General features: G+C 56.3%; 3 protein-coding genes across 3 annotated transcripts; 2 read left to right on the forward strand and 1 right to left on the reverse strand.

The window, feature by feature from the left end:
- Window positions 1–1,116: 1,116 nt before the first annotated feature.
- On the reverse strand, window positions 1,117–5,781 carry BESB_054040 (PHD-finger domain-containing protein; the record flags this gene model as incomplete). Its single annotated transcript, XM_029363839.1, has 7 exons — window positions 1,117–1,214; window positions 1,568–1,805; window positions 2,569–2,649; window positions 3,096–3,200; window positions 3,506–3,572; window positions 4,215–4,710; window positions 5,145–5,781. 7 exons carry the CDS (start codon window positions 5,779–5,781, stop codon window positions 1,117–1,119), a joined length of 1,722 nt encoding a protein of 573 aa, XP_029219762.1.
- Window positions 5,782–7,461: 1,680 nt separating this feature from the next.
- Window positions 7,462–9,578, forward strand: BESB_054050 (putative eukaryotic initiation factor-2 beta; the record flags this gene model as incomplete). Its single annotated transcript, XM_029363840.1, has 5 exons — window positions 7,462–7,585; window positions 7,938–8,011; window positions 8,534–8,641; window positions 8,830–9,007; window positions 9,400–9,578. The coding sequence occupies 5 exons, from the start codon at window positions 7,462–7,464 to the stop codon at window positions 9,576–9,578; spliced, it is 663 nt and encodes a 220-aa protein (XP_029219763.1).
- Window positions 9,579–12,940: 3,362 nt separating this feature from the next.
- Window positions 12,941–26,014, forward strand: BESB_054060 (uncharacterized protein; the record flags this gene model as incomplete). The annotated part of the gene is made up of 19 exons (XM_029363841.1): window positions 12,941–13,640; window positions 13,821–14,047; window positions 14,535–14,584; window positions 15,058–15,149; window positions 15,827–15,964; window positions 16,518–16,601; window positions 16,991–17,046; window positions 17,392–17,518; window positions 17,761–18,253; window positions 18,727–18,822; window positions 19,360–19,420; window positions 19,976–20,177; window positions 20,554–21,204; window positions 21,504–21,637; window positions 21,951–22,044; window positions 22,610–22,809; window positions 23,114–23,276; window positions 23,683–24,728; window positions 25,253–26,014. 19 exons carry the CDS (start codon window positions 12,941–12,943, stop codon window positions 26,012–26,014), a joined length of 5,376 nt encoding a protein of 1,791 aa, XP_029219764.1.
- Between the last annotated feature and the right edge of the window lie 1,140 nt (window positions 26,015–27,154).

Here is a 27,154-nt window from a genome sequence, read left to right on the forward strand (position 1 = left end):
TTGAGAAGCGACGTAGAGGGCGAGGCGTGAGTTGAGTGTCTTTCTGAATTCGTGTGTTTGCAGTAGAAGTGCGAACCACGCGTACGGGCGCCGCCTACGTGTTGAGAGTTTCCCGAATGCATGGGATAGAAGCCACGTATACTGCGTCCTCTGCACATATCAGCGTACCCGGGATCTCGCGTTCGCTCGCAGCTGCCCAGGGATTTTGACTGTCATGTCGTTTTTTGTGGGAGAGAGGAGAATGTGATAAGTGGTAGTGTCAAGCGTCTGAAGCGTATATGCAGTTGCAATCTCGAAACTGCTTGCCCTATCTCAAGCAGGGCCGTATCGCTCGCGGGCATCCCCCGTGACGTCTGCCGTCTCTTCTACGATTCGATGGAGAAGCTCGCTTCGGCACGTGCGTCTTTCTAAACAGAGCCCTGTTTAACACAGCGCCGCTTACAGCGTTCTGCGCAGGTCGCTCGCCCAGATGCTAGAGCTTGCAAAGGGATATCAAAACGGTTCCTTTGCGTAGATTACATAGTGCAGAGCGAAGCCGATAGAGTCAAACGGAGGTCACGACAGAGCCTAAGGCACAGATGCGTCGAGATGGAGCGTTTGTGGCGCGCTTCTCAGCCCGACGCAGCTATCAGGAGGCAGAAGGCGAAGAGGTGCAGAGGCCATCCAAGCCCATGGCATTATCGGAATAGCGACAAACAGAGACGGTTGCCTACAAAACATCACTGTCGGCTACGGTTGACGTGCCCTACTGGGATTGTCGCCGTCTAGCTGGTATCGTTAACACAGCACCTGCACGAAGACCCCATCGGAGGTCGGCTGCGTCGTGAGAAAAGCTACATTTCTGCATGCATGCGCTCTCCGCGAAGGCCGCGGAAGCCCTACTCGAGTGTTTGCCAGGCAGCCGTAGGCGAGCCGCCGCATCGAACACATGCATTCAGGGAAGGCGACGGCCATATCTCAGGCTCGTCGCCCCTGTCAGAAGGCGTTCCTTCAGCATCTACGCTCAGACTCGTGCCTCCAAGGCTCGGTGGGTTCACTGACGATCTGCAGTCGGAGAAGGGAATCAAAAAGCTGGCCGTCGTCGCGATCTGCACTGCAAGCCCGCGGCCTGTGTTGTCACTGGAAGTCCCGGCGCAGCTGCAAGCAAGCTCTGCACCAAATCTGTTTGTGCGACGCCGCCTCGCCGTTGGTCTCCGCACAGCCTTCGTGAACAACTGCACGCAGCGCAGAGACGCAAAGCAACCTTTCCGGCGATTCAGTCGAAGCCAACCGACCGACCCGCGGCATCTGATGCTGAAGAAACTCAGCCAGATACGCACATATTTCTACACAATCTATGCGCCATCCACATACACGTATACATATATATATATATATATATATACGCGTAGGTACGATAGATCCGAGGGCCCTTGTGTGCGCCCGCCGCGAACATCGAGCCGCACTGCCCTGACTTCCTTCTGTATATGCGGCCTACTCTCCCCTTCATTTTCCGTCTGCGTTTCTGCGCTTCTACATTCGGTAAAAAAAAACTGAAGGTCTCGTCTCTGTTGCTGCTGTGTCTCACCTTGTTTGCAGACGTCGCAGGCGACTCGCGGCTTGGCCCCTTTCGCATCGCAGGACGCCAGAGGCTTGACGCAGACTTCGCAGAGCTTGCCGCCTCCCTGTTTTTTAGTCGCCTGCAAAAACGTCGCGTCGAGCGCCATGGAGCCCAGCCGAGTCGCGCGGTTCCGCTTCACACGCAGATGTCTCTCTTTGCAGTCGAGGCACACGCGATGCGCGTTGCCGAAGAAACAGCCGGCATCCTGAGCGAATGTGCATGCGAAAAACAGAGAAGATAACGAGGCCCCGCGAAAGATAGAGAGCCACGCGGCGCTCAGAGCAATGCGGGCGCCGTTTCAGGCGCGATGTGCAGAGACCACGAAAAAAAACTGAAATTTTATTTTAAGTATTCAATTAATGATCATAACACAATTTAGTGGTTATTTGCATACTGATACTGATACCAGTGCGTTGGAAAAAGTTTTAGTCTACAGAATATGGCAACATTTTCCGTTCTACTAACACAACAGATATTATTTTAGGAACTATTAAAGAATAACTGCCTCTCAAAGAGAGAGACACGGAGCTCAAACAGCACGTGGAGAGAGACTGCAGAGCGACCGCATGCGGCGTCAGACGGTGCATAACTTCAGAGCGCATTAGAGAGGCGACAAGCCGCAGACAATGGACATAAACCGCACACAGATATACATATATACAGATACGTGTGCATAGATGTGTAAACAGATAGATACATACATATATGTGCATATAGATAGAGGCAGGCACATATATATATGCATATATACATATATATAAATACATTCATATATGCATATCTGTATGAACACGGGTACATACATACGTACATACATACATATATACACATTTGTATAAATATGTTGCAGACGAGCGCGGCGCGGACTCTCGGCAGTCCACGTGTGTCGCCACCTGTCTCAGGGCAGAGGCAAGCCGTCCGCGTCTCTCTCGAGTCGACGCAAAGCCCCTCTTCTGTTCGCTTCTTACGAGCGCTTCTTCGTCTGACAGGCGCCGGTCGCAGCACGCGCAGTGGCCGCAGTCCGGGCAGAACCAGTCCCCGTCAGGCACCTGAGGAGAGGAAGGCGACAGGCGCAAGAGGCGGTCGCAGTCCATCTGGATAGCGCTTCGCCTGGTATTTCCAAGTTAGTCTTGAACCCGTTTGAGTTTGTACCCGATTCAAAAAAGACACTCGGCCGGGGCGGGCGTCACCGGCGCGAAAACGCAGCTCCGTCATATCCTAGTGGGCGGTGAAGCATGCAGACGTGCATGGGCGCGACGAGACGCGCATGCGCATACCTCCAAATAACAAAATGCATGGAAACAAGACGCAGAGCTGCAGGTGTCGATCCAAGCCCAGAATCACTCCGCGCCACACGAGCGAGCGCGCTGAAAGCCCCACCTGGTGGCAGCAGAAAGGCGCAAAGATGTGTCAGGCACCGACCGTCATGCTCGCCGTTCTTCCCGCTCTCTTTGAATAAAATAAAAACGAAAAAAAAACACGATGGAATACTGACCTCTAGCACCGGCGGGTCAATGCAGTCCATGTGAAACGCCCTGTCGCACGCGTCGCAGATGAGCATCTTCTCCTCATTCGTGTTCAGTTGACAGCGCTCGCACCTCTGCAGCGAGAGAGAAATTGCGAGAAGCGATCGAAATGACGACGGAGGCAAACACGTCCAATATGCGAAACGCGGACGCACAAACATAGGAGTAGCCACACAGCAGATTACACGACATAAACTTCTCTCCCAGTACTTGATCGCATGTTGAAGCCCTTAATAAAATATTTTTATATTTGTATATCTATGAGTATTTTCGTGAGGTGACGGCGAGGAGGAACACCGCCACGCATAGCTGGTGCATGCAGAAATATCAAGTCGGAGAAGACTGGCAAGACGACTGGCATGCATTAAATCGGACTTACCTTGCAGTCTGCGCAGTGCCAGGCATATCTCGTGACCAATTCGAAGTTCAGCGGGGGGTCGCAGCAGCTGTGCGGAGCCAGAGGAACGCGGAAAGGCGTCGGCAGACGTGATAAAGTGAAAAAAGTGCCTGTGAGGCTTCAAAAATTGCTGGCGGACGCAGGCGTCAGGGACTAACGACTCCCTCGTGTGGATTTGCTTGAGCCTCCTCACGCATACCGAGACAAAATCTATATGCGAAAGCAGCTTATCGCTGTCTCCCTCCAGCTAGAAGGCTTTCCCCCAACCCGGAAGAGCACAAATACATATATAGAATATAGAATATATTAAATATAAATATAGAATAAATGTATATGTATCGTATGCCGTACAGCTCCGTGAAATATGGACTCTAGGCCGACGCCTGCACCTGAATGCGTATTGCGCGGTGAAGTCAATTGCGAGTACTCCCATTGTTTTGACGTTTTTGAGGGGTGTGCCCGTGTGGACAGCCCAAAACCCCTTCCTGTACGCTGTTTACATCGATTTGCCCATATACATGTACGAATGCATGCCCACGCTTGCAATCCACATCTGCATCTCTCCACAGCCAGTCGTGAACTAGGAAGCACAAATAACTGCAGAGAGAGAGATAAATCGATGGACAGGCAGACCGGTAGATAATAGATGGAGACATTGACATAGAGAGATGATTCTCCTCTCTGTGCTGACCTCGCGTGGTGCGACTGCCGGCAGCGAAAGCAGATGAGCATGTCCTTCACGTCGCCGGCCTCTCTTCGGCACGCCTTCTGATGGCACCAGAGCTCGAAGCGCGCGTCGGGCGCGTCTGCCTCCTCGCTTCCAGCCGCCACAGGCTCTGCGCCACAGAGAGCGAGAAAGGCCTCCGCGCGGCGCTTCAGCTCGTCCGCCGACGCTCCGGGGTCGCGGCGCTCGGTCGCGCGCGCGAGCGAAGCGGCGTCGCATCGCGAAGAAAACGACTGCGCCGCAGTTGAAATAAACGAGACGTAGTTCGGGTTGTGGCCGTCGGACAGAAGGCATCCACCCTCTGCCGAAGAGGGCGACGAGAACACAAGAGACGACGAGGCAGCCTTCACCGAGGGAGATGCAGTCCGGGGCAACGAGGGCTCTCCGACGGTCCCGCACCCCTCTGCGTTCTGCCGGAGCGGGCGACAGTGGCGACAGAAACGAGTGTCCCCTGACTCGAGAACTGAAACGAAAAAAAAGCAAGAAGTCAGGGAGAAATGTGGCCAGAAGCCAAAGCATCTGAGTCAATCAGGACACAAACACGCGGGCGGTGGCTCAGAATCTGCGGTCTCGCTCGTCTGGTCCCCGCGGCATGTGCAGCTCCAGGCGAAACCGCAGAGGCATCACCCGCACACAGACGTTCATGTCCACATAGTCATATAGATGATGGCGTATATGCAGGTGTGCAAATATCACCGTAGCGATAGTTGCCTGACCATTTACGCGTTTGAGAGAAGATCTACCCGGCTACTGCATTTCCATGGGAGCTGCCGTGTCGGAAGGGGGTCCTTCTAAGCCGTCTCATCGACACAGAGGGAAAAAATGGCGATCCCACGAGGTCTCTGCAAAGGTTAAAACTCATCCGCACGAGGATACATACACTCTCAGGGTACTCACTGCTTCTTTCGCAGTAGGTGCAGTACTCGATCTGGGCAGCGCGTCTTTGTATGGCCTGCAGCACTTGCTTTCTTTGAGCAGTCACGATCTTGCCTACGGCTGCGAGATCAAGCTCCTCTTCGGGCTCTGCGGCAAGCGGTACCCCGTGCGCCTCGCAATTCTCCCGCAGCCGCTCCGCTTCGGCTGTCACGTCTGCGGGTTCCAGCCGCGGCAGGGAACAAGAGAGCGAAGAGGAAAAGAGGGACGAAGAGAGACACGGAGAGGACGCGAGCGACGAAGACAAAGAAGAGGAAACCGAGGAAGAGAGCGAGGAAGAAAGGGACGAAGAGAGGAAAGGCAAGGAGGCCGCGGAAAGCGAAGATGCATTCTCCGACAGTTCTGGACTCAGAACCACCGGATCCGGACCGGTCGCGCGGTCTCCGCCGCAGCCTTCCCGCCGGTCGTGTCTTCCAAAGAGAGCCGTTGCCGACGAGGAAGGGAGACTGGAAGACAAAGCAGGACAGTGTGTGTGAACGCTCTCTGGTGGACCTGGGGAGAAGGAAGACGAAATACTGCCGCAAGAGAAACGAACATTCTGGCCTTCTGGGCATGTACAGACCGACAGGCCGGTGTATATGCAGCTCCGATGCAGTGACATAGTGAGCCACCAGACAGATATCCAACGCAGGGTAAGTTTTACAACGACGAAGGAGAAGGGGAATGACGAGTTCTTGGCTCATCGGTGACGTAGTCCCGTGTCAAGCTCCCGCCAGTCAATCTGGCATCGTGTGAAAGCCCGAGGAAAAAGCCTCCACACACGCTTAGTTGCGGCTTTAAAGGCACGTGCACATTTCGACACTTGTGGAATGCGTCTGTTGACAGGTTAGTGGGCAAACGTAAAAAGTGAATTCCCGCTCTGTCAGCTGAGGCAAGTAGCTACATGCACGTGTACATCTGCAGCAGCTGTATGCGCGCGGTACGTGCGGCTGTGCTCTCTGCCACTGGCGCACCCCGCATACTTCCATGATTTCTGCAGAGATACGCGTTGTCTTTTTGACGCAGAACCGTGAGAAAAAGGGTCCGGCGTGCCTGTGTGTGGCAGAGACGGGCAAAGAGCGAGAGCCGTGTACAAGCTATCAAAGTAGGCTCATATATAAGCCCCATGGAGAAATCCGTTTTTTCCTGCGAAAAAGAGTGCATGCAGAGGCGGCAACAAATCGTCCGGACCACCAGGGCCTGTCCAGACGCTAACCCGCTCCCCACATGGAATCTATGTTTCACCCAAAACATCGTTGACTGGCTACGTCTCCGCGTAGGTACATGTCCTATCGGCGTGCGCGCGCGTACGGACTCTGTTGTGTGTAATTCCTGCTTAGTCCCGGGGCGATTTCCTGAATCCTCTCTGCGAATCCCGCCCCCCCTCTACTGTTTTTTACCTTGAAATAAGTGCGCCCGCGCAGTTTTCTAGGGTTCGCGCTCTCTGTCTCAGCATTTTTCCGCTTCGCTGTCTCCCGCGTCCCTCGAGTTCGTCCGCAGTTCGGGAAACCTTACGCTTTTTCTCGACTTTTCACCATGGCGGATAACGGAAAACCTGAAGAAGTGGCTGCCGTTGACGGCGAGGTTGCCGCCCCGGGGGAACCTGTGCGCGGCGCGGAGGGAGAAGAAGAGGTAAAGCTTGAGGAAAGCAGACTCACCCTTCAAAGGGAGAAATGAATGGGATGTGAACCCTTCTTATGTATTCCGCCTCTTCTTGCGTGTGTCGTTTACTGGAAGACGGCGCTTGGGGAGAGCTGATTGGCGAGGAGGCCATAAGCGACGACAGGCTGCCTACACGTGAAGTACAACTCTGGCGAACGTTCTGTCCTGCAATTCGCACAACGCTTCTTCGTCGTAGTTCTTCCCCCCCCTCCCTTCCCCCCCCCCCCCCCCCCCCCCCCCCCCCCCCCCCCTAGTTCCTCGATGCCTCAGCGAGCCCTTCCCGCATGGATGTACTCAATGCCTTTTTCGCGGTTCCTTTCTGCCGCTCTTCCGGTTGCCCTGTCTCCTTACGGCATTCTTGCCTTTTCTTCCGCCCCTTTTCTCTTCGAGGCGCGTTCCGCCCCCTGCAATCTGCTATTTGAGGAAGACTGATGTGTTTCTTCTGTCTCTCTTCTCTCTGTCCATGTTGCATCATCACGGCTTCTGCCTGCAGGATTTCTACTTGTTCGTGGCCTCTGCTTTGCTCGTCTCCATTTGCCATGTATCGCTGTCTGGAAGTTTCTTCTCAGGGCGGGGCAATCTCTCTTCAACTGTTGCCTTCTTTTCCCCCGCATCTTTTCCGCTCTTTCTGCTTTCACACATGCTTCCTCTTTCTATTTTTCGGCTGGCGGCTCTCTGTGGTGTCTCCTTCCAGGCTCCTCAGCAGTTCGACTTCGGTGAGCGCCGTCGCAGAAAGAAGAAGGAGAAGAAGGAGACAGATCAAGGTATGCCATCAGCGTGCCCGTCTCGTCCTGGCGTTCTTTGCAAGCGGAGCTGCTTCTTTATCTGTCTAACATTCCAATCCTCTACTTTTGTTGGAGGCTTAGACCCACTCGCGACCTGCTGGCACGGCCTTCAGCATATGCCTGCCTATATGTATCTATCGCTCTATCTGCATATATGTATATATATGTATGATCTATACATATCCTTATATGTACATATCCCAGCAGGCAGTTAGGGAATGTGGAAGTTGTTTGTGTCATGTGTTCAACTTTTCGTCCTTTCTGTTTATTTTATATCGCGTACTTTGGCCCCATTTTTTTAGTACTGCGTTTGATGCTGTCTCTCTGTTAGCCCAAGAGGACGCGCCGATCATCGACGGCACGGGTGAAGTGTTCAAGCGCGGACAGGAATACACCTACCAGGAAGTAAGAACCGTTCGAAGGGAGTCAATACATTCGGGGAGAACCAGCTAGTTCCAAATTCGAATAGCATTTCACAACTAACCCCATTTCTTCTGATAATTTTGCAATATTAATCAGTTCGAACTTCCATATAAAGTTATGTTTCATTCTGAACAAGGTTAAATCATTTTTCTTTTCCGTCCTTGCATCTCTCTTTTTGTCCACAGCCACTTCAGGCTTGAATCGTCAAGACGTGCTCGCGTGTATGTATATATATATATATATATATATATATATATATATATATATATATATATATATATATATGAATGAGCCTGCACGCGGTGTTCGCATCTGTTTATACCTACGTGTATACATATGTATATGCATCTTCGCTGGCGATTTGTGTATTGCTTGCATCAAACCGTTGCCTAGTGTCTTTAGGTAAAGGCGTGCCTTGAGATTCGTCATTGATTTTCCGCGCGCGGTTCGATCACAGGTGATGATGAACGCGTTGTGTGCGATGTGTTTTCTTCCGTGTTTCAGATGCTCCAGCGCATTCAGACGTTGATTGAGAAGCACAACCCCGATCTGTCGGGTGCGAAGCGCTACACGATCAAGCCTCCGCAGGTCGTCCGCGTTGGCTCCAAGAAGGTGAGAGCTCGGTGCCCCCGTGCAGCGCATCTAAGAGAGGTCGCCGCTGCGGTAAAGCCTGAGGAGACGCAGAGTCAAGTTAGCAGAACGACAGAGAGGGGGAGGGAAGGAGGAAGGGCGCCGAGGGGGCGTGGAGACGGCGTGCCGCGAGCGGGCGTCTGGGTTGCTGTTTTGCTTCTCTCTTGCAGGTTGCGTGGATCAACTTCAAAGACATTTGCAACATCATGAACCGCCAGCCCGACCACGTGCATCAGTTCGTCCTCGCCGAGTTGGGTACTGAAGGTTCGATCGCGGGAGACGGGCAGCTCGTTCTCAAAGGAAAATACGGCCCCAAGCACATCGAGGCGCTGCTCAGAAAATACATCAGTAAGGAGAGAACTGGCGTGCGCAGCGCGACAGAGCGCGCGGATTGTCCAGTGCGCACCAGCAATCGCCGCAGCTTGAACTGGCGGGCGCGGGCACCTTCCGTCATGCTAGCTGCAAATGTACGAGTTTTTGAGTCGAATGCACATGTCTGTGTTGCGGATAAAGCACGCAGAACAGTTGTTTAGGTGTGTAAATTGTTTTTTATGTATGTTTTGTTAGAAGGGAGTTGCCGTCTACGGAACCTTTGAGCGTGCGAGGCGATCGCAGGCTGCTGTGGGGTCCTTCAGATGTGTGTGGCCGTGAGCGCATCAGTATTCAGTCTTTCCTGAGGCGTGGCGGGCGTCTTCTCGGATGCATGGGATGGCGAATTTGTTTTCTCTTTTCTTTTTCAGCTGAGTACGTTACGTGCCAGATGTGCAAGAGTCCGAATACGACGATGCAGCGCGACAGCCGGACGCGTCTGTGGCAGCAGAGCTGCGTGGCCTGTGGCGCCAATCGATCTGTCACGACCATCAAGAGCGGTTTCCACGCCGTCGGAAAGGGAGAGAGAAGAAAGGCGAAGCTGGGCTAAGGTCTTTTCGCACGTCTCTAGAGAGACGTCGACCGCGTCTTCCTCCGCGCGCGCTTCCAGTCTTTTTTGTCGCTGCCTTTCGCCTCGCGCGCCGGCGTTGCGGGGTCTAGGTCCCGCAGGGCGGAGGCGGCGCGGGGGGCGAACTCTCTTGTTTGTATGGCATCTGATTTGGCGTGAATATCCGAGAAAGTCTCGCCCACGCATCTGTGCATCTGTACCTGTCTGAATCTCGAAGTCTGCACGCCGCATGTGACCCGAAAAGACACGCCGAGCCGAAGACGAGAGCCACGCACACGGACTGGAGCTTCAGAAGACATCCGAAAGGGGGAGGGTCCGCGCGGAGACTGCTGACGAGCGAGACTCTCCTTCTTCGCGTGTATCCAAGAGAGGGAACGTCGACTGAAACACGAAGGAAGGCAAAGAGAGGACGTTTTTAAGAGGAGAGGGAGAGAGGGAGGAAGTCTGCTCACCGGCGTCAGGCTGTAGACCCTCCCTGGGAGCGGCGTGCAGCGGCCTCCGTCCCGCGCCTGGGGTCGCGCTGCTCTAGCCGCCTGCAGTTGAGTCTGTGTTTATATTTATATATAGAGTCTGTATACGTATGAATATACTTTTGTATACACGGCGTGCGTATATGGGCTTCCCGATGGATGCTTCATGTTTGTAAAGGACCGCGATCGGTCTTCCTCGGTTAATCGGATCTAAGCGCGGGGGATCTGAAGGTCGTCAGTAGTGCGTTCGAAGGAGCTCGCCTCCTTTCTTTCATCCCAGTCTGCCGTTTGTCTTGTCTCTATCCTAACTGAATCCTCTTGCGCGTGATTAACGATGCGCAAGCTCTCTTTCTGGTTGACTCAGTCTTCGTCTTCGCTCTCATTCGGGCGACAAAACCGACATGCAGGCAGCGCCGCCACGAGCAACAGCGCCTCAGCTCGTAGTTCCATATATATATATATATACCACATTTATCTGTACTCACATATTTCTGTAGATATATGCTCTGTAGGACAGAGATCAGAAGGCGAGCAGATGGAATGAGATGGAGTCTTCGTTTGGATTCCTCCCCAGCTTCCCCCCCCCCCCCCCCCCCCCCCCCCCGCCTTTTCCCCGGGTACCTCCATATATTTGAAGATCTCATCTCAGTAAGGAGCACGATTTAGAGTCGCGTTAGTTTTTCTTGCATAGTAAGGGCGTGTAGGTGAAGCCATGAACCCAGGCAACTTCAGCGGGAGGGGCTTACCTGCTCGCATTTCCCGTATCCGCGAAGAACTCGGATGTGACGCTACTTCAGGGAGTTGCGGTGTCTCGTTTTTCCCGTTTTGTGTGTGCTAGCTGTTACTGTATACAAGAGGGATGCTCGCGTTAATGTGCTGCGCCTTTACGTAGGCTCTGCTGCATGCACATCCGCGTTGTCACAAGAGAATTCAGAGGCTTCCTCATCTGTTTCATACACTGGAAGTCGTGCGCAGCTTTCTCCGTGGCGGATATTTCAGGTGGAAAAAAGGGTCGAATAGGTGGTGCAGGCACAAACAGGAAAGATCGCTGCATCCGCAGGTGCTGGAGGTATGTCCAAAATGTGAATTGAGTCCATCCGGTGCCGATAGTGCCTCGGTTTGTGATAACCCGCGATCGCCATGCCGCCTCACTAAAAAACGCGAGGCCACGTTTCGGCAGCGAAACTGCGCCGGATAACAATATCTCCACTACAGGAGGCGCGCCAGCGACAGAATGTGCCCACACATCCCGTTACTAGCATAGAACTGAGACACCGAGGAAGTGTACCGCCACTACACGGTTTCAGATCTTTTGAAAAAAAAATCCCGCACAAGTTTACTTAGGTTCCGTGTGCGCAGTAAATCTAGATATTCACAACTATTTTTCTGTGGGCTCAGGTTCCATGGTCGGCCGCGAAATCCTCCCAAGATAAACACACAGTCGTCAAGCACAAATATGAATTCTACGATTCCATGTATTCTGGTGATAATGTCCTTTATCCCTCTGCAGAAACGGAAAGGCCTTACTTTTCGTCCCGCACGGTCGCCGGGGTCTGATCTGACCTTGTGTGGGGATAAATCTATGCCGAGAAAAAAGGCTGTTTGCCTCCCAAAGAAGGAAACATGCCTTTTCAGATGTCATTTCTGCGATGTCCTTGCACCGGTTTGCCGAGATTGCGAACTCTAGGTCACCTGAAACAAGAAAAACAAACTCAGGAATTCGATTTGTTGCGGGGCTTGGAAAGCAGGCGCGGCCCACGTGTGTAGTTTCTTTGCGCGAAGTCTGGTCATTTTCGAAAGGAAAAGGAAATAAGAGGCCTTGCAGCAAGCCTAACGCTACCGAAGCGAGCACAGACGACGAAACGCGCGTACGCCAGGCGCTGAGGCTTTTTCAGATCGAAACGCAGACGCTTTCTTAGTGTTGCAGGTGTAGGCCTGCCGCGACTGGAGAAATGCATCACATCTCGTTCTCGGTGGACGCTCAACCGTTACGAGTCCTCGCCGCCGCCAAGGAAGCCGGGAACTCTTTTAAACGTGTTTGTCAAAACTGACTAATGCCCAATCTAGGTTATTCCTCGCTTATCCGGCAGGCACTGCTTCAGCGCCACACTATCGTTTACGGGTGTGTATACTCCGCTGAAAACTTGCTGCCGAAGACTGGCATGGTCAGTGTCCCTTCTTCATGTGAGTGTGTATCTGACGCGTGAGTCACCGTTCTCGCCCCGTCGTCCGCACCTAGGCCGCTAGGCTGCTAAGCGATGAGGCCGCGGAGGAACGCAGCAATGCGAGGACCGCCAAACCTGTGAGCCGCTCAATACGGGCGAGAGTCTCCGCCCCCATTCGTGGTGCACCTTGTACGACGATCCAGGGCGGCAAGCTCCGCCTCTCTACAGGTCTCCCTTTCTTCTCTCCTTATTGTAAATCGCTCGGCGCCGCTCTGTCGTTTGCGAGCTGGCGCTCGATGCTCCGTTCCCTCCTCTGTTCTTTGAGGACTTATCTTCACTCACCTTATCGAAATTTTCGCTTTTTTTCTCCGTACCTGCCCGGCGAGTAGGCCGCGCCCGACTCCGATACGTTGTCCGTCGCCCCGACCTGAGGAGCTTGCTGCAGATTCTGTCCCTGTCCATTCTCGTGGTTTCCCAGTCCTCCGCTCTCCGCTTCACCGTCTCGACGATCGTTTCGACTCGAGAAGGCATGCGCCCCGAGCCTCATTCGCCAGCCCCCGGGTTCTTCAGACCTCTCTTGTCTCCTTGTCTGCATGCCTTCCCTTCTGCCGCCCTCGCTCACCTCGGCGATTTGAGCGCCGTCTGGCTCGCCAGCGCAGTCCGTTCAACTTCGGCCGGGTCGGCTTTTGTGTTTTAGGAAGCCGCCCCGATGGAGTCTGCAGCTCGCTTCCCCTCGTCCGAAGCGTGCGCGGAGGCAGAGCCTGCGCCTTCCTCTGCACACGAGTTCTGGCGCCGTACGGCCGCCAGAGTGTCGCAGACGCTTCTGTCGCCCGCCAGGCACCGCAGACTGATCACGACTCTCGACCCGCTGGGGGCTGGAGCCTCTGCCTCTGCGGCGCCCGCGAGTCCCCTTGAGGGAGGCAGACGCAGCGACGCCGGCGCCTCTCGCGCGGCCGAAGACGCAGGCCGACAGGGTGAGGTCGCCCCAGCGAGAGCGAGCGTCTCTCTCTCCCCGCCCTCAGGTTCTTTAGGAAACACGCGAGGCGACTTCGGCGCCCATTCGGCTTCACAGGCCGAGAACGAGCGCGCAAGCGCCGCGGGAAGCGTGGCACACGCCCATCCTGCAGCCGCGCCGCCGGAGCCTCCTTTCGAGAAAACTGGAGGCGACTCGTCTGCAAATGCCAACGCAGAGGATCTCCTCTGCAGTGCGCTCGACTCAGGCTCCAGAGAAGGGCGCGAGAGAGGCGAAGAACTTGCGGAGGAGTGCAGGGGGGCGGAAACATGGGCAAGGCAGCCACAAGATCAGAACGCAGTGAAGCAGACTGTGAAGAATGTGCGTCTGGGAAACGTCCTCTTCTCAGGCACGGTGATCAGCGAGGATACTGGCGTCACCACAGCTGAGGAAAAAGGTAAAAAAAGAGAAACAAAAAAACATCAGAGAAAGAGGGAGAATTGCCTCAAGCGCAGACGCGTAGACGACGACTGCAGAAGAGCGTCGACACGGCAGAAGACGCGTACCAAAATCGGAGCATCCCTGTAAACGTCGCACACGGTTCGCTGCCGGCGCGTCGCCTTCCTCCTGTCGCCAGTATTGCGGTTCCGTCTGCATCTGATCGGTCGAGAAGCGGCGGTCTCAGTTGCGGAGGTTTTCTCTTTTTCTTTCAAGGCGAGGCGCGCTTTTTCACCTCGAGTGGGTGCGGCCGAGGCGCGAATGCAGAGGATCAGGTTCTTCTCTACGTCGGCGACTTCCACGGCTCGAGGCTCGAAGGGCAAGGGGCGATTTTCGTGGCGGAGTGGAGCCGTTTACGACGGCCAGGTAGGGTGGCTAGCGCCTCCATCTACGTGTACGCCCACGCGCATGGGAACGAATAATGCGAATCCTCTGCTACCTGTTTCCTACCGACAGGTGCAGCTGCATTTCCATGCACCCAGATACTCGCCTCCGGAGCGTGTGCGTGAATAGGCGAACGACGGTACACAGACCCACAAACACACGAAAATTTGGGTGCATTTACTGTATATCGGTATTCCATCAGCTTCAAGTGCCTCGGCATACATATAAGTATATGTATGTGCATGTATATGCATAGATATGCACAGATTTGCACATATATACATATACATATATACACATATATACGCCCTTTGATTCACACTGCATACACAGATCTCTATATGCGCGCATGTATATATATATATATATATATATATATATATGCCCCAGGCGCACGTAGATGAGGCGCACTGGGAGTACTGAGACCAGGCCTTCCTCGGATGCATTTCGATAAACCTGTCTCTGTCAGGTCGCGAGAGGCCGTCGCCACGGTTTCGGCACTCTGTTCAGCTCAAAAGGGTGAGAAGCCCAATCGAGAAGACGAGAAAGTCTTTGAATGAACTTCTCGGCAACCAGGACTTCATCTCTTTGTGCAGACTCACCGACCTCCCCCCTCTCGCGTTTCCTCGCATGCGTGCACTCAGACTCTTGCGTCTGTATCGCTGTATCCACATCTATAGCTGTACTGATGCAGACGTATTTCATTCCTCTCCAGTTTTGATATACTCACCGAATTTTATAAAGCGCCTCGCGAGACTGGCTACTCAGGTATGCTCTCTGTGCGCTGCGTCTCGCAATACGCCCCTCCGTGCGCTGCGTCCCGCGATACGCCCCTCCGTGCGCTGCGTCCCGCGATACGCCCCTCCGTGCGCTGCGTCCCGCGATACGCCCCTCCGTGCGCTGTCGCCGTGGTGTCTCTGCATGCACCGACTGGAATATTTTAATCCGTAAACCAGTATAGGTATGTCGCTGGGGGTGTTTCATTCCTGCAGCGATAAAGAGTATACAGGCACGTGGAAAGATGGGCAACGCGATGGAGAAGGAACTTTTCGCTACGACGCAGAGGGGATCTGCGCGTACAGAGGTGAGAAGCGCGGCGCAAAGGCAGGCGAAATAACGCCTCGTCTGCGGTTCTGGAACCCTGGAGCCACGGCGCTTGCTCGCATTTGTGACGAAGCTCAGAAACCCATGCTTTGCCGTCAAAACCGCACTCACAAGCGAACGCATGCATGTGCGGAGGAAGGCCTCCGCCAGGCGTGAGACAGTGTAGTTTTGAATACATGCATGACGTGGATTCTCCAGCGTGCATTTGCATGGGCGCGCAAGCCAGGAATGACGTGCACGTGTCTGCCTTCTCTGCCCGCCTAGCCCTCAATGTCCCTGTTGTTTTCCACGACAGGCATATGTAAATACATATTTATACATGCGAAGACGTGTAAACGCGCCTGTAGATCCCGCCAGGGCGCCAGGGACCCGACTTTGCCGCAACCCTCTCTCCGCGGGCGCGCAGCTGCGTGCTCCAAAACGTTCCTAGGCAAGCGATGCTGCACTCAACGCGCCGCCCTTGCGGTCATTGTACCGCTCAGCACACCTACATGTGTACATACATCAATCAATCTATATGTGTATATACATATATATGTATGTACTTGTATGTATATGTGGGTATAGGGGTTTTTGGGGTGTGTGCTCGCGTGAGAAGCAGCGAACTATTGCTTTTTGAAAAACGCAGTGCGTGTGATGTGGTCTTGGCTTTTTCAGGCGCGTGGCGAAACAACCTGCGACACGGCTGGGGGAGACAGGAGTACTCTGGAGGCGTCTACGAGGGTCAGTGGAGAGCAGGGAAGCGCCACGGCGCTGGCCAGATGGTGTGGACGGAGCTTGGCGTGCAGTACGCAGGTGAGAGCCGAGGACTGAGAGCGAGAGATAGCCTCGTTCACAGCCTCTTCGAAAGCAAAAGTAGCAGCAAACGCACAAACACCGATGAAGAGGAGACGCAAGCGGCTCACGGCACATGCGAGCAGGTGGCGACCTGTCAACAGCCGCCTCTTCCGCTCACGATATGGTCCCCAGGTGGACCTCCGCTCACGCCCGCGTCGAGATTGCATCCAGATGACGGGCCTGGCAGATGTAGGGACATATAAAGAGCTCGAGGCGGCAGACGGCTGGATCTTCCGGTGTATCGGTAATCCGCATAACTCGGAGAAGCGCTTACGTTGTTCACGAGCCTCAGCCAATTCAGATACAAACCGTCAGGCCTCACAAAACATACGAGTGTAGAGGCGGTATCTATCCCTACATAAATGGAAAAATATACACAAATATTTGACTTTATATACGTGTATACATATAGGTGTAGTCAGCAGTGTAGACGACTGCCAGAGGAGAGACAAAAGCGAATGCGCGGTAGCATAATATGAATGCGCCGAAGGAGAATGTGAACCCGCTGCAGGCCAATGGCGAGACGACTTGCCAGACGGCTGGGGCGTCCAAGTGTGGACGCAGGGGCGGTCTGGAGAGAGAGATCCTGAGAGCGGTAATCCACGCAGGGAAGGCCAAAGTTGACTTCAAATCGAGACACGAAAGTGGGGAACGCCTCATACGTAGAAGCTCCCAAAGACAAATACTTAAATGGATCTATACATATATATGTGTAGCTTTTTATGAACTTGTGTGCCGCAGTTGTGCTTCATCGCCAACAGTGGGGTGGCGTACTTATCTAGAGCGCCACTGCGGAGGTTGGCCTATTCGTTTTTGAGTTCTCATAGCAAAGCATGGCTCGGGGCTGCTTGCAGCGCGGCGTTTGTGCTCGCCCTTGCCCGCATCGTTGCCGGTCTCTCTGCGCATCTTTCTGGCGCGAGCGGGGCTGTGTCGTCGTGCTGCCAGCGTCTCTCTGCCTCTTTTCTCGGTTGTGTGTGGCTGCAGATGACGACGTGGCGGAGAGCCAGTTGCGCCTGAATCGCTACGAAGGCTCCTTCAAGGTCGGGAAGCGCGCCTGATTCTCCTTTCGAAGGCCTTCACATTCGCTCTGATTTTCTCCCTTTGGCAGTGCGGCTGGAGCGTAGCAGCGGCCTATCCTACTTTGAGGGAGTTTCCCCATCCGCTGCACAGCGCTGCCTTAGCTGCATCAGCCGTCACCCAATTGATAGAATACGTATAGATATGTGTATATATTTTGTATAGTCACGAGTCCGCGTATGTAACGGAGGGGGATGACTGTCCGACTGCTTGGTGGCGTGCACGCTTGCCTTCTCGTCCCTTGGGGGCTCACGCTTGTGTTTTTGGATTGCTTCTGTCTCCCCCCGTGTGTCTGCTTCTTTTCGAAGCGCGGAGCGCGGCACGGCTTCGGCCTGTTTTGGTATGCGAACGGAAGTCGCTACGAAGGCGTCTGGCGCGGCAACAAGAAGCACGGCCGCGCGCACTTTGTCAACGAGGCGGGCGCGGTTCACGAAGGTGAGGAGGGCGTCGCAGCCAGTTCAGATCTTTCTGGGCCGTGGGGACCTGCCCGCCACGGAGTGGGGGAAAGAAATCACGCAGGTGCAAATCGCTTGCCTCTAGGAGCCGGTCGAACGACTGCGTTCCCTGCCGGTTTTTCTGCCTCGGCGTTTGCGTGTTGTGAAGCTCTCGCTCTTCGTTGCGGACTTTCGCGTGTTGTGAAGCGCTTCTTCTTCCCTGTGGACTTTACGCGTTTCCAGCGCTCTTCGAGAACGACCGCGTCGTGCGAATAAGCAGCGTGAAGCCGTCGTTTGCGCTTTGCGACGATCTCCCTTCTGGCCTGAGCAAGCCTGCGCCGTCCTCGTCCTCTTCGGCTTCCAAAAAGTCGCCGTCGCCGCAGGGGTCTATGGCACTCGCCTTGCCCTCCGCCCTGCCCTCCACAGCCAGTGTCCATAAAACCTTCTTCTCCTCGCTCGGAGCGAGTTCAGCGAGGAGGCTTGTGGCGCTCGACGACATCTTCCTTCTGGAGCTGTGCAGAGGCCCCGCGGGCCCCGGGAGACCCGCGGCGCCCCCCGACAACCGCACCGCCGCGAAGCACTTCCCGGCGAGCGGCGACAAAAGTCCGCTGAGAGGCGGGGCAAGAGGCAGGCGCTGCCTAAACTGGGAGCGAGATGAGCTGAAGGCGCTCTCCGCCGCCAGCTGGCACGAGGAGACAGAGAGGGCCTTCAGTGGAACCTACAAGTGGATACTGCGGTACGTGCGGGCAGAGTCATGAAACGGAGAAAAGACGCCGGCAAAAAAGGCGACGCCGTTGGAGCTAATTGGGATCGGTCCCTCTGGAGCGGGGGGAGGCGCACGCACGGCCTCAATCTGTGTGGGAGCCGCTTCGTATCGCTTCCATCGATCTTGTTTGCCTCCTTGTCGGCGCCGTATAGGACTGCCCAGTGCCCATAGTGGCGCCTCCGCGTTGAGGTCTCTGCCTTCGGCTCTATGCGGAGAGCCTCCCCCGCCTTCTCTCGAGATGTGCTTGCAGGCCGCCGCTGGCATGAAGGCCAACAGATACAAACATACAGATGTATAAAAATACGTACATGTATAAATGTATGCATGTATGTATGTAGTCCAGTGCATGAGCGCTCACTTCTGTCGCCCCAAGCGTGTCAGTCTGCATGCGTAGGAAAGCATCCCCACGCTTTTCGGCTCGCATTGCTGGCGCCTGCATTCAGAAACCTCAAAACGCTGCGTCGCACCTACGCGCTGTACCGGCGGATCGCCTGCTTCCCGGGGCAAGACCCTCTGTGCATGTCCTTTCTCCAGTTCTGGTCAGCGACTCCCCCCGCGGGGCGGCACGCTCTGCCGGCGCGGATCTCTGAGTCTTCGAGAAAGGCAGCTCGAATAAATACAGCCGCGGCTCCTCTGGTGCTAAAAGAAAGGTCTGGCGTGGTGGTGCGCGTGATATGTGCAGAAAGACTTCGCACCCGTCGCCTCGCTCATCGCGGGCGCCGCGCAGCTCTGTGCCTGCCAAACTGGGCAGCACTCCCTCGTGCCCTGGGCAGTGCTTCGCGTGCCACGGCGAGAAAGCAGAGCCGCACACACCGCCCAATCACCTCGTCTCTCTGAGGTTTTCGAGTGCACAGGAAGGAACTGGAGACGCCCACACGCGTCTGCGTGTCTTGACACGCTCATCTGTGTTTTACGGCAGTTGCAGCCGCGTCTCCTTTGAGAAGCCGTGTTTTCTCGCAGCATCTCGAGAGCGCCAAGCGATTCACAAAATTGAAAAAAGCTGCTTAGGCGATCTTCGGCACTTTATATACCGAAGCGAAGATGTTGTCCTCTGCGCTACGATGCCCTCGATCCAGGCTCTTAGCGGCAGACGCGAGGCTTCTCACCGCAGACCGGCCGCTGAGCAGGATCCTGAGGGTAAGCGCAGGCAGATGCGCCGTCCTTGGGACTGTAGGTGATGAATGCTAGATCTAGAGTATCTCTCCTAAGACTCTGCATGACATATGAATGCTCCTTTCACCATTTGTTGACTGCGAAGACTTACCTCGAGGCACCGCTTCCCGCTAGCTGAGGCGGAAACGAAAGGCCAAGAGACAGTCTCCGCCAGAGGCAGAAGGGCGGAGGCGAAGACTCACACAAGACCTGCTTCGCCACGCATCGTTGCGCACTCGGCGCCCTGCGCGATGACCCGTTCGTAGCCCGTCTCTGCACGCTTCCCCAGCAGACTGCGGGGTGCGACCAGCGAGACACAGTTCGGCGTTTCAGATGGAACTTCTTTCTCTCTCAGCCGCGAGCAATGTTGGCGTCGTTCTCCGTCTGACTCGCGGAGTTGTGGCAGGCGCGACAAGCCGAGGGGAATCACCGCGTGGTGCTGAACAGAGGCGTGTTCTGTTATGGACAGCGCCACCCACTTGCCCTCGGCACTGGCCTCCCCCACCCTGTCTCAGCTGTCTCTCCTCGCTTCTTTCGCAGGCGCTCGAGGTGGCAACGCAGTCGGCTCCAACGCCCTCCGAGTGTCTCATTTCCATTCGCGACGGCGTGCCTTCGCTTGTCTTCTGCGGGTCAGCGAAGCCTGCGGCACTGTGGGACGCAAACGCCCTCAGGGGCACCCCGCCCGGCGAGCTGCCGAACGAGGAGGCCCTCTCAACAGAAGGCTCTTCTTCACCGTGTGCAGGTGAAGAGCCGACAGAGGGAGGGAGATGGAAGCAACGAAGACGGGCACCTTGTTCGTCGCGTGCGTGGTCTTTGAGTGCGTTACGCGATTCGTCTGTGCAGACTTCCGAAGTAGCTGACAAAAACAGCGGTTCCTCGCATCCACGCGAAAGGCTGACCAACTACGACGAACCGAGAATCGAGGTGGCGTGCCATACAGGGGCAGTCAGAGCCCGTCCGCCCTTAGTTCTGCTGGTTTTTCGAGTGAAGAATGAACGATGAGCGATCCCTTTTCTTCTCCATCGGTGTCCAGCCAAGACGCGAGCAGTGCGTGGTTCGTGGGATGTTGCACGTTCCTGTTTTTGCGTCTCTGTTTTGCTGCTTCTTTTCCGCCGTAGGTCTGAATCCACCTCCGTCTCGGATGCCTCTCTCGTCCATCGAGGCGCAGCCCCCCTCCTCGGCGCGGTCTTTGCAGACTCCGCCGCGCGCCGGAAGTCCTCGCGTGGGCGCCTCCGCCCCTTTGTACGTCGAGCCCGTAGAGCAGCGGCCCCTGGTGTTTCCTTCCTTTCTCCGCGCGCTCGTTCTCCTCGCGCAGGACGATCTGCTACGCCAAGAGGCGGTTCGCGCGAGGTCGCCGCGCGGGCGCCCGGCCTCCTCGTCCTCCTCATCGGTGCCGTCGCGCGCGACCCTCGACGTTGCGCTCTCGAGCTGCACTGTGTCGCTGCTGCAGTTCTACGAGACGTGCTTCAGCGCAGGCCGCGGCGAGCGGCGGGGCTCCGCCACGCAGAGTCGCTTCGCTGGCGGCCGCGGGAGCAGCAGCGTATGCAGCCAGAGGAGCCCGACGAAGCGGACCAGCAGTTTCGCGAGTCGGCGCAGCAGCCTCAGCCGCAAGATGGCCTCGCCGCACACCTTCAGGTCTCCTGCGCTCGACGCCCTCCGCCCGTTCACGAGCCCCGAAATCCTGCAGGCCCTCGCGCCGCTGCAGCCCTGGCTCGCCCGCCGCTTCGCCTGCGCGCCTCAGGCGAGAAGCGCCGGGGAGACGAAGGCCGGTGAGGACGTCTCCAGAGAGAGAGAGAGGCGAGCAAGCCCTAAGCGCGTGGGCGCGCCAGGGGCAACGGAGATATGCCTGCATAGACACACCGAGCAGAGAATGCTGGCCTCACCTCCAGTGAGAACACGGGAACATCCTCGGCGTGAGATCCTCTAGGGACGCCTAAGGAGGACATTTCTGCAGCAAGGCACCTGCCATGTTTTCTCGCGTCTGAGCTCTCCAGAGGAGCAGACGTCTCTTTTTGGAGGAGCGCGTTCTGTGTGTGTGCGTGTATGTCCTGTTTCCCCATCTTTGAAGGGGGAGACGAGGTAGAGGGCTTGCCCCCGTACCCCCTTGGGGGATCGCCCGAAGGCTCCTCGCAGAGCAAGTTTTCCAGCCTGCCGCGCATGACAGGCTCCGTGTTTCTCCGAGATCTTTTGTCGATGCTGCACGTGAGGCACACACGCGAGTTACAACAACGTCTTCCTCTTGGGCCCGTGGTTCTCCCTGCTATCTATAGCGGCGCCACAGGCCTTCCCGGTATCCGCGTGTAGGGATCAAGTGCTTTAGTTCGAGCGCATTGAAAGCTCCACCAACTAAAGGCATCGCGGATGATGTCGCCAGAGAAACCAGCAGCGTGCGCAGCAACGTCTGGTTGCCGTTTCTGCTCACGCAGTCTACACAGTGAATTCAGTAAAGCTGCGTCATGGCAACTTCTGCATGTTCGCTGCATCCACCGCGGCTTTTTCTGAGTCTCTTTTGCAGCGCTGGGGGCTTTTGAAGAAGGCGGACGACGGGGTGAAGAAGACAAAGGGAACCAGCAAGCCCCCCGACCCGTCATTTTCGCTGCCGGCAGAATGTGAGCCAGTGACGTTTCTCCGGCAACGAGGAGGCTCTGTCAGGACAGTCCGCTTGCAACGTTTCCAAAAGTTGAACAGATCGAGCTAGTCTTCGGCAGCGGATTTCGCCAGCCTACATTCGACGCGGATGCGGACATAGATACACACGCGCGTACCTCTTCGTGCGGCACACGGTCTGAGTGGTGGCCTTCTTTCGCTGTTACGATGAGTGAGGATTCGCCATATATTGCTCCTGGAACATAACCGATTTGAATAATCTGAACAGGCAAGGGATGATTTATGCCACTGCACAGGTGGGCACTATGTGCCAGCTCCGCCTGTGCTGCCCCCGCTAGCCGGCGAACGTCTAGCGACCGTGAAGTCTCGCGGCCCGTCGCCCGAGGGACCAGCTAGTCAAGCGAGACTCTAGTGCGGTATGAGTTGCGGCGGTCTCCTGCACACAGAAGCGGTTTCTACTCAGCGCCCTTCGGACTCTCCAGAGCCTCACTGGGCGAGGCAGGCAGAAGACGACCTCGCAGACGCGTTTTTGCGTTTGCTGCGAATCCGTTTGTCGTACGCCGTCAGCTCCTGAGGCTCACGAACGACTTGCGGCGCCGCCCGCAGGGCCCGACCTGCCGCCTGCGCCTCCGTCTCCAGCGCCCCCAGGCCGCCTCCCACGGGCCCCTAACGGGCCCAGCGCGGAGCCCCCCGGACCTGGCGGTCGGGGCGAGAAGGGCGGAAGAAGGCGAGGGAGCCTGGCAGCCAGCCGAGGCGACGCAAAGGCAGTGAGTGTGCTGGTCAGGGAGAAGAGAGGAGAGGAAGCAGGTCTGCGGTGCAAGAGGAGGAAAACCGAAAAGACGAAGCGGAGGTTTGCGTGGTAGATAGACGACAAGAAGCGAAGAGCGCAGATCTTGCAGCGCACATGCCCTGAAGGCCAGGGACTGGCAGCACAAGCAGGAGGGAAACGAGAGCAAAACGAGGCCACACACGCCTCTTTATGGTTCCCTTTTCAGAGGAAAAGAGCTCTAAGGACCGTTTCTTTCGAAGGCACATGGCTTTTTTCTCACGCGTCGCGCGCGTTCTGTGCAGAAAAGCCTGGCTTCGCCTTCGGGAGTGGCCCCGCCGGAGCCCGACGCGGTCGCGCCTTCAGAGGAGACAGGTGTCTCCCGTGCGGAGACTGCGGGCTCCTCCAGCGCAGGGTCGGACGAATCGACATCGACGAAAGCAGGAGGAGTCCGCTCAACTCCGCAAGGTACGGAAATCCTGAGAATCGGCGAGCACGAGACACGTGTAACGGCGCAGCTTAGCGACATGGTGCGAATCAGGAATGTGCGATGTGTGTACAAAACAGAAAGTACAAAGAGAACGTCATTCTTATTTCTTGCCTAGGCTGTCCATGTGAATCGCTTACTGGTGCACCAGATTGCATGATAAGAGTCTAGTGCAAGGAGTTCACAGAATAGAGGTTACTGGCCTCGCTCCAAAGAGGGCAGCCCCGGCGACCATGCCTGGCAGGACACCCCACGAGTTGAATCCTCGGAGTCTATCTCCGGGGCCGCTCTGGCGAGGATGCCCTTCTTCGCTGTCTTTACGTCTTGCATGTCCCCTCTGGAGTCGGCTTGCACGTCGTCGGGTTCTGCTTTCTGCCTCTGCTTCAGTCTCCGTCAGCTCGCTCTTGGCTGCCGCGTTCACTGCGACGCCTTTGGCTGTGACCCCCGTGGAGGTTTTGTACTTTCTTTTCCACTTTCTGCCCGAGTTCCACGACCAGGAGGACGCGCTGCGAGCTCTCCACGAGCTCCGTGAGGAGAAGAAGCGGCGTCATGCAGAGAAGGCGGGCAGGTCCGCCCCAAGCGCTGAATCCGGCTCTTCGCGCCCTCCGCTCTCGCTGGCGCAGTCCCCAGTGGCGCCGACGGGTGCGTCCGCAGGACTGGCTGAGGGGGAGGAGCGTGAAGCTTCCTCGTTCGCTGCCGAAGGGAGTCCGAGCCAGGCGTCAAAAAGCGGCCAAAAAGTCAAAGAATCGCACGCGCCTGGCCCCGCGCTGGGTCGGAGCGCCGGCGTGCCGGCAGGATCTGCGCCCGCCACGCATGCCGACCGAAAACGAGAGGGCAGAGAAGAAAAGGGGGTGAAGCCTCGAGGCGTGAAGGCCCTAGCCGGCGGACGAAGAGGAGGGGCGCCGCGCGTCACCATCACCGGCGAGCGGCCCAGGATGATTCCAACGACCGCAAACGCGCGCGAGGAGCTCTCAGGATCCGCGACGGGGGGGCACAAGGGCGACGACAGCCGTCCACCCCCACCGCCCCAGGAGAACGCGTCTGCGGGAAGGAGTGACGCGGCGAAGAGTGGTGTCGCAGGCAGCCCAGGAGACACCCCTGCAGCCGCGGACGGCGACCCCGGCGCCGCGAGAGACAGGGCTCTCCGAAGAGCGGGGAGTCGCGACGAGGCGCTGGGCACCAACGAGACCGGAGGTGCGGGCTCCCCACGGATGACCGAGGGCCCGGTACGGGTAACGCCGAGAGGGGAAGAAGACGCGGAAATGAATCTGGAGAGGAGGAGGCCGTTTGCCACGCCAGCGGTGGAACGAAGCTACCTGAAACTCGTGCGAAAGATCCTCGGGAAACAAGCCTCCGCCTGGGTCGACCTGGTCAACCGAGAAGTGACCGCCATTGAAATGATGATGGTGCTCCTCAAGATTGTCGAGTTCAAGGTAAATTCTCCCCGCAGTTGAGGCGAACGGAACTGGAGAGGAAACTGCGATACACATGAGAATTCGCAAAGCTCTTCAGGTGTGATTGAGGGTGGCATACGCGCTTGCGTCGAGATAGAGATAAGCCTCTTCGATGGACGCCTCAGCCGCACACTGCACAAAGGAGGAGAGGTTCGCACTTCCCGCAAGCACCTTCTCAGGGGCTCCGAGACGACCTGCCTCGAAAATACGACAGCGTCGACCTCAAACAAATCAGCGGCACACTCGTGCTCTACTGGATATCAACTTCTTAGCCACCAATTAACCTATACACATATACATATATGTGTATATATAGAGTCCCACGCATGCGGTATGGATCTGTAGTGATGCTCGGTGGAAGCCTCCACAACCAAAGGGCTTCCCTTCCTCTCGTTGCCGTGGTTTTTGCCGTTTCTCGCATGCGTCCCTCGCCCTCCCTCAGAAGCGGCGAGCCCCTGCTACTTTGGCGTCAGTTTTTTCGCCCTCTACCTGATTTTTTTCAGACACCCGTTCTCCTGGAGGCCCTCATGCCCCTTCCTCTGCGCCTGTCTCTCCTCGCGTCCGCTATCGCGGAGCACGAGGCGGCTCGAGCCGCGCGGTTGGGGGGTCCTCTACGCCTTTCCAGCGAGGCTCGCTGCAGGCCCTGTTGGCCCGTGGCCTCGCGAAGCTCCCTTCCGCCTTCTTCCTTTTTTTTGTCTCCGCCTGACGGCTCGGCGGAACTGCCGGCGAGCCTCGTCGCAAGTCTCCTCGCGCAGCTTCCCCCCGAGAGGCAGACGCCGCCCTCGCTGCCTTCCCCCTCTTGCGCCCTCTCGCAGCTGCTCGCGCTGATGCAGAAATCGACGACCCTCACGTGGCTGCCTGGCTCCAGCGCTCGATACAGTCTCCCTGTCGCCCCCCGGGGCGGCGCGGCGGGCGCGTTGGGCGCCGCCCCGAGTGGCGGAGTCGAAGAGGGCGCGTCGGAGGACGTTGCGGCTGCTGCGCCGGGTGTCTCTGGGGGATCTCTCGAAGGAGAACGCGAGGAAGGGAATCGCTTCTGGCAGGGCTTTGACGGGGTCCGCAGCATTTGCCGCGCGTGCGGAGAGAACGAGTGGATGCTGTCTGCGGTGGTGAAGGCACCCCTCGTCTGCGTCAAGGCAGAGGAGGACGAAAGCGAGGCCTCAGCAGCGGTGAGGGAGGCAGACGACGACTGCAGTGACGAGGAAAACGAAGAAAGTGAAGGGACTTGCGTGGCCCACAGTGCCTCGGATCGCGTTGAGCGTTTTTAACAAACAAATCAGTTGGTTGGGGAAAGAACGTTTTCTGCCTACGAGACGCACGCGGCCGAACCTTGGTGCGCTGTGGCCAGTGTAACCTGGGGGACCTACGGCGCCGGTTTGACGGTCTTAAGAAAAAAAGAACTTGTTTTTATCTTCCGCAGTGCGCACACGGACGACGAGCTCGCCACGCTCGAAGCCACTCGCTCAGGCTGCTGTCTCCGCCCTCTCCGGGCCTCACTCACCTCGACGCACCGCACCTACTCCAGAGGCGAAACGTATCTATCTATGTATCTATGTATCTATCTATCTATGTAGACATTAATTTTTACGGACAGATAGATAGACAGGTTTAGTTATACAGACAAATAGCTATTTGAATATTTTACTGCATGAACAGACAGCAGTAGCATCGCCTCCGTGTTGGTAGGTTGGCGCGCGAATGTGTTTCTGGCATGGCGCCCGCACGACGGAGCGGGAAATCTGCGAAGATTGGACTCCCTGTCGCTGCCGCGAGCCATGCACGAGACTTCGGTATGCGCATAAATAAGCATGTGCATGCATGCGTAAATTGAAGCATTTACGTATCAGGTTTCTGTCGAGTTCATCGAGGAGGAATGAACTCGATGCAGTTGTGGTATGTGCGGCGCCCCTTTGAAGGATGTGAAAAATCGCCGGGCTCCGCCCCAACCCCCCTGCCGCTCACTTCACACAATAAAACGGAATCCAAAGACACAGAAAGCCTCAGGTGCAATCCCTGCTTATGAGGATACATATACATCTATGTATATGTATATAAGTATATATGTATATATATACATAAAGAATATGTATATATATATATATATATATATATATATATATGCGTGTACGCAGAGGCCGCTGCCCTTGGTCGGTGTGAGAATATCCCTTGCCACACACAGTGGCGGTCTGCGCTCTCTTTTCCCGTTATCGCCTATCCTCTTTTCTTCGCACGGAAATCGCGCGAAAGTCTGTCCGGCAGCGGGGGCCCTCGTCCTTGCTCGCTCGCTCTGTCTTCTCCACTTCAATTCCCTCCACAGCGGCGCTCCCTGTGGGCTCGGCGTGCGTGTGGGGGTTACGGTTGAGGGTTTCGTTGGCCTGTCTCGGGTCTGAGATCGATTTTTTTTAGGC

The sequence above is a fragment of the Besnoitia besnoiti genome, chromosome IV (assembly GCF_002563875.1).
Source record: "Besnoitia besnoiti strain Bb-Ger1 chromosome IV, whole genome shotgun sequence".
NCBI lineage: Eukaryota > Apicomplexa > Conoidasida > Eucoccidiorida > Sarcocystidae > Besnoitia > Besnoitia besnoiti.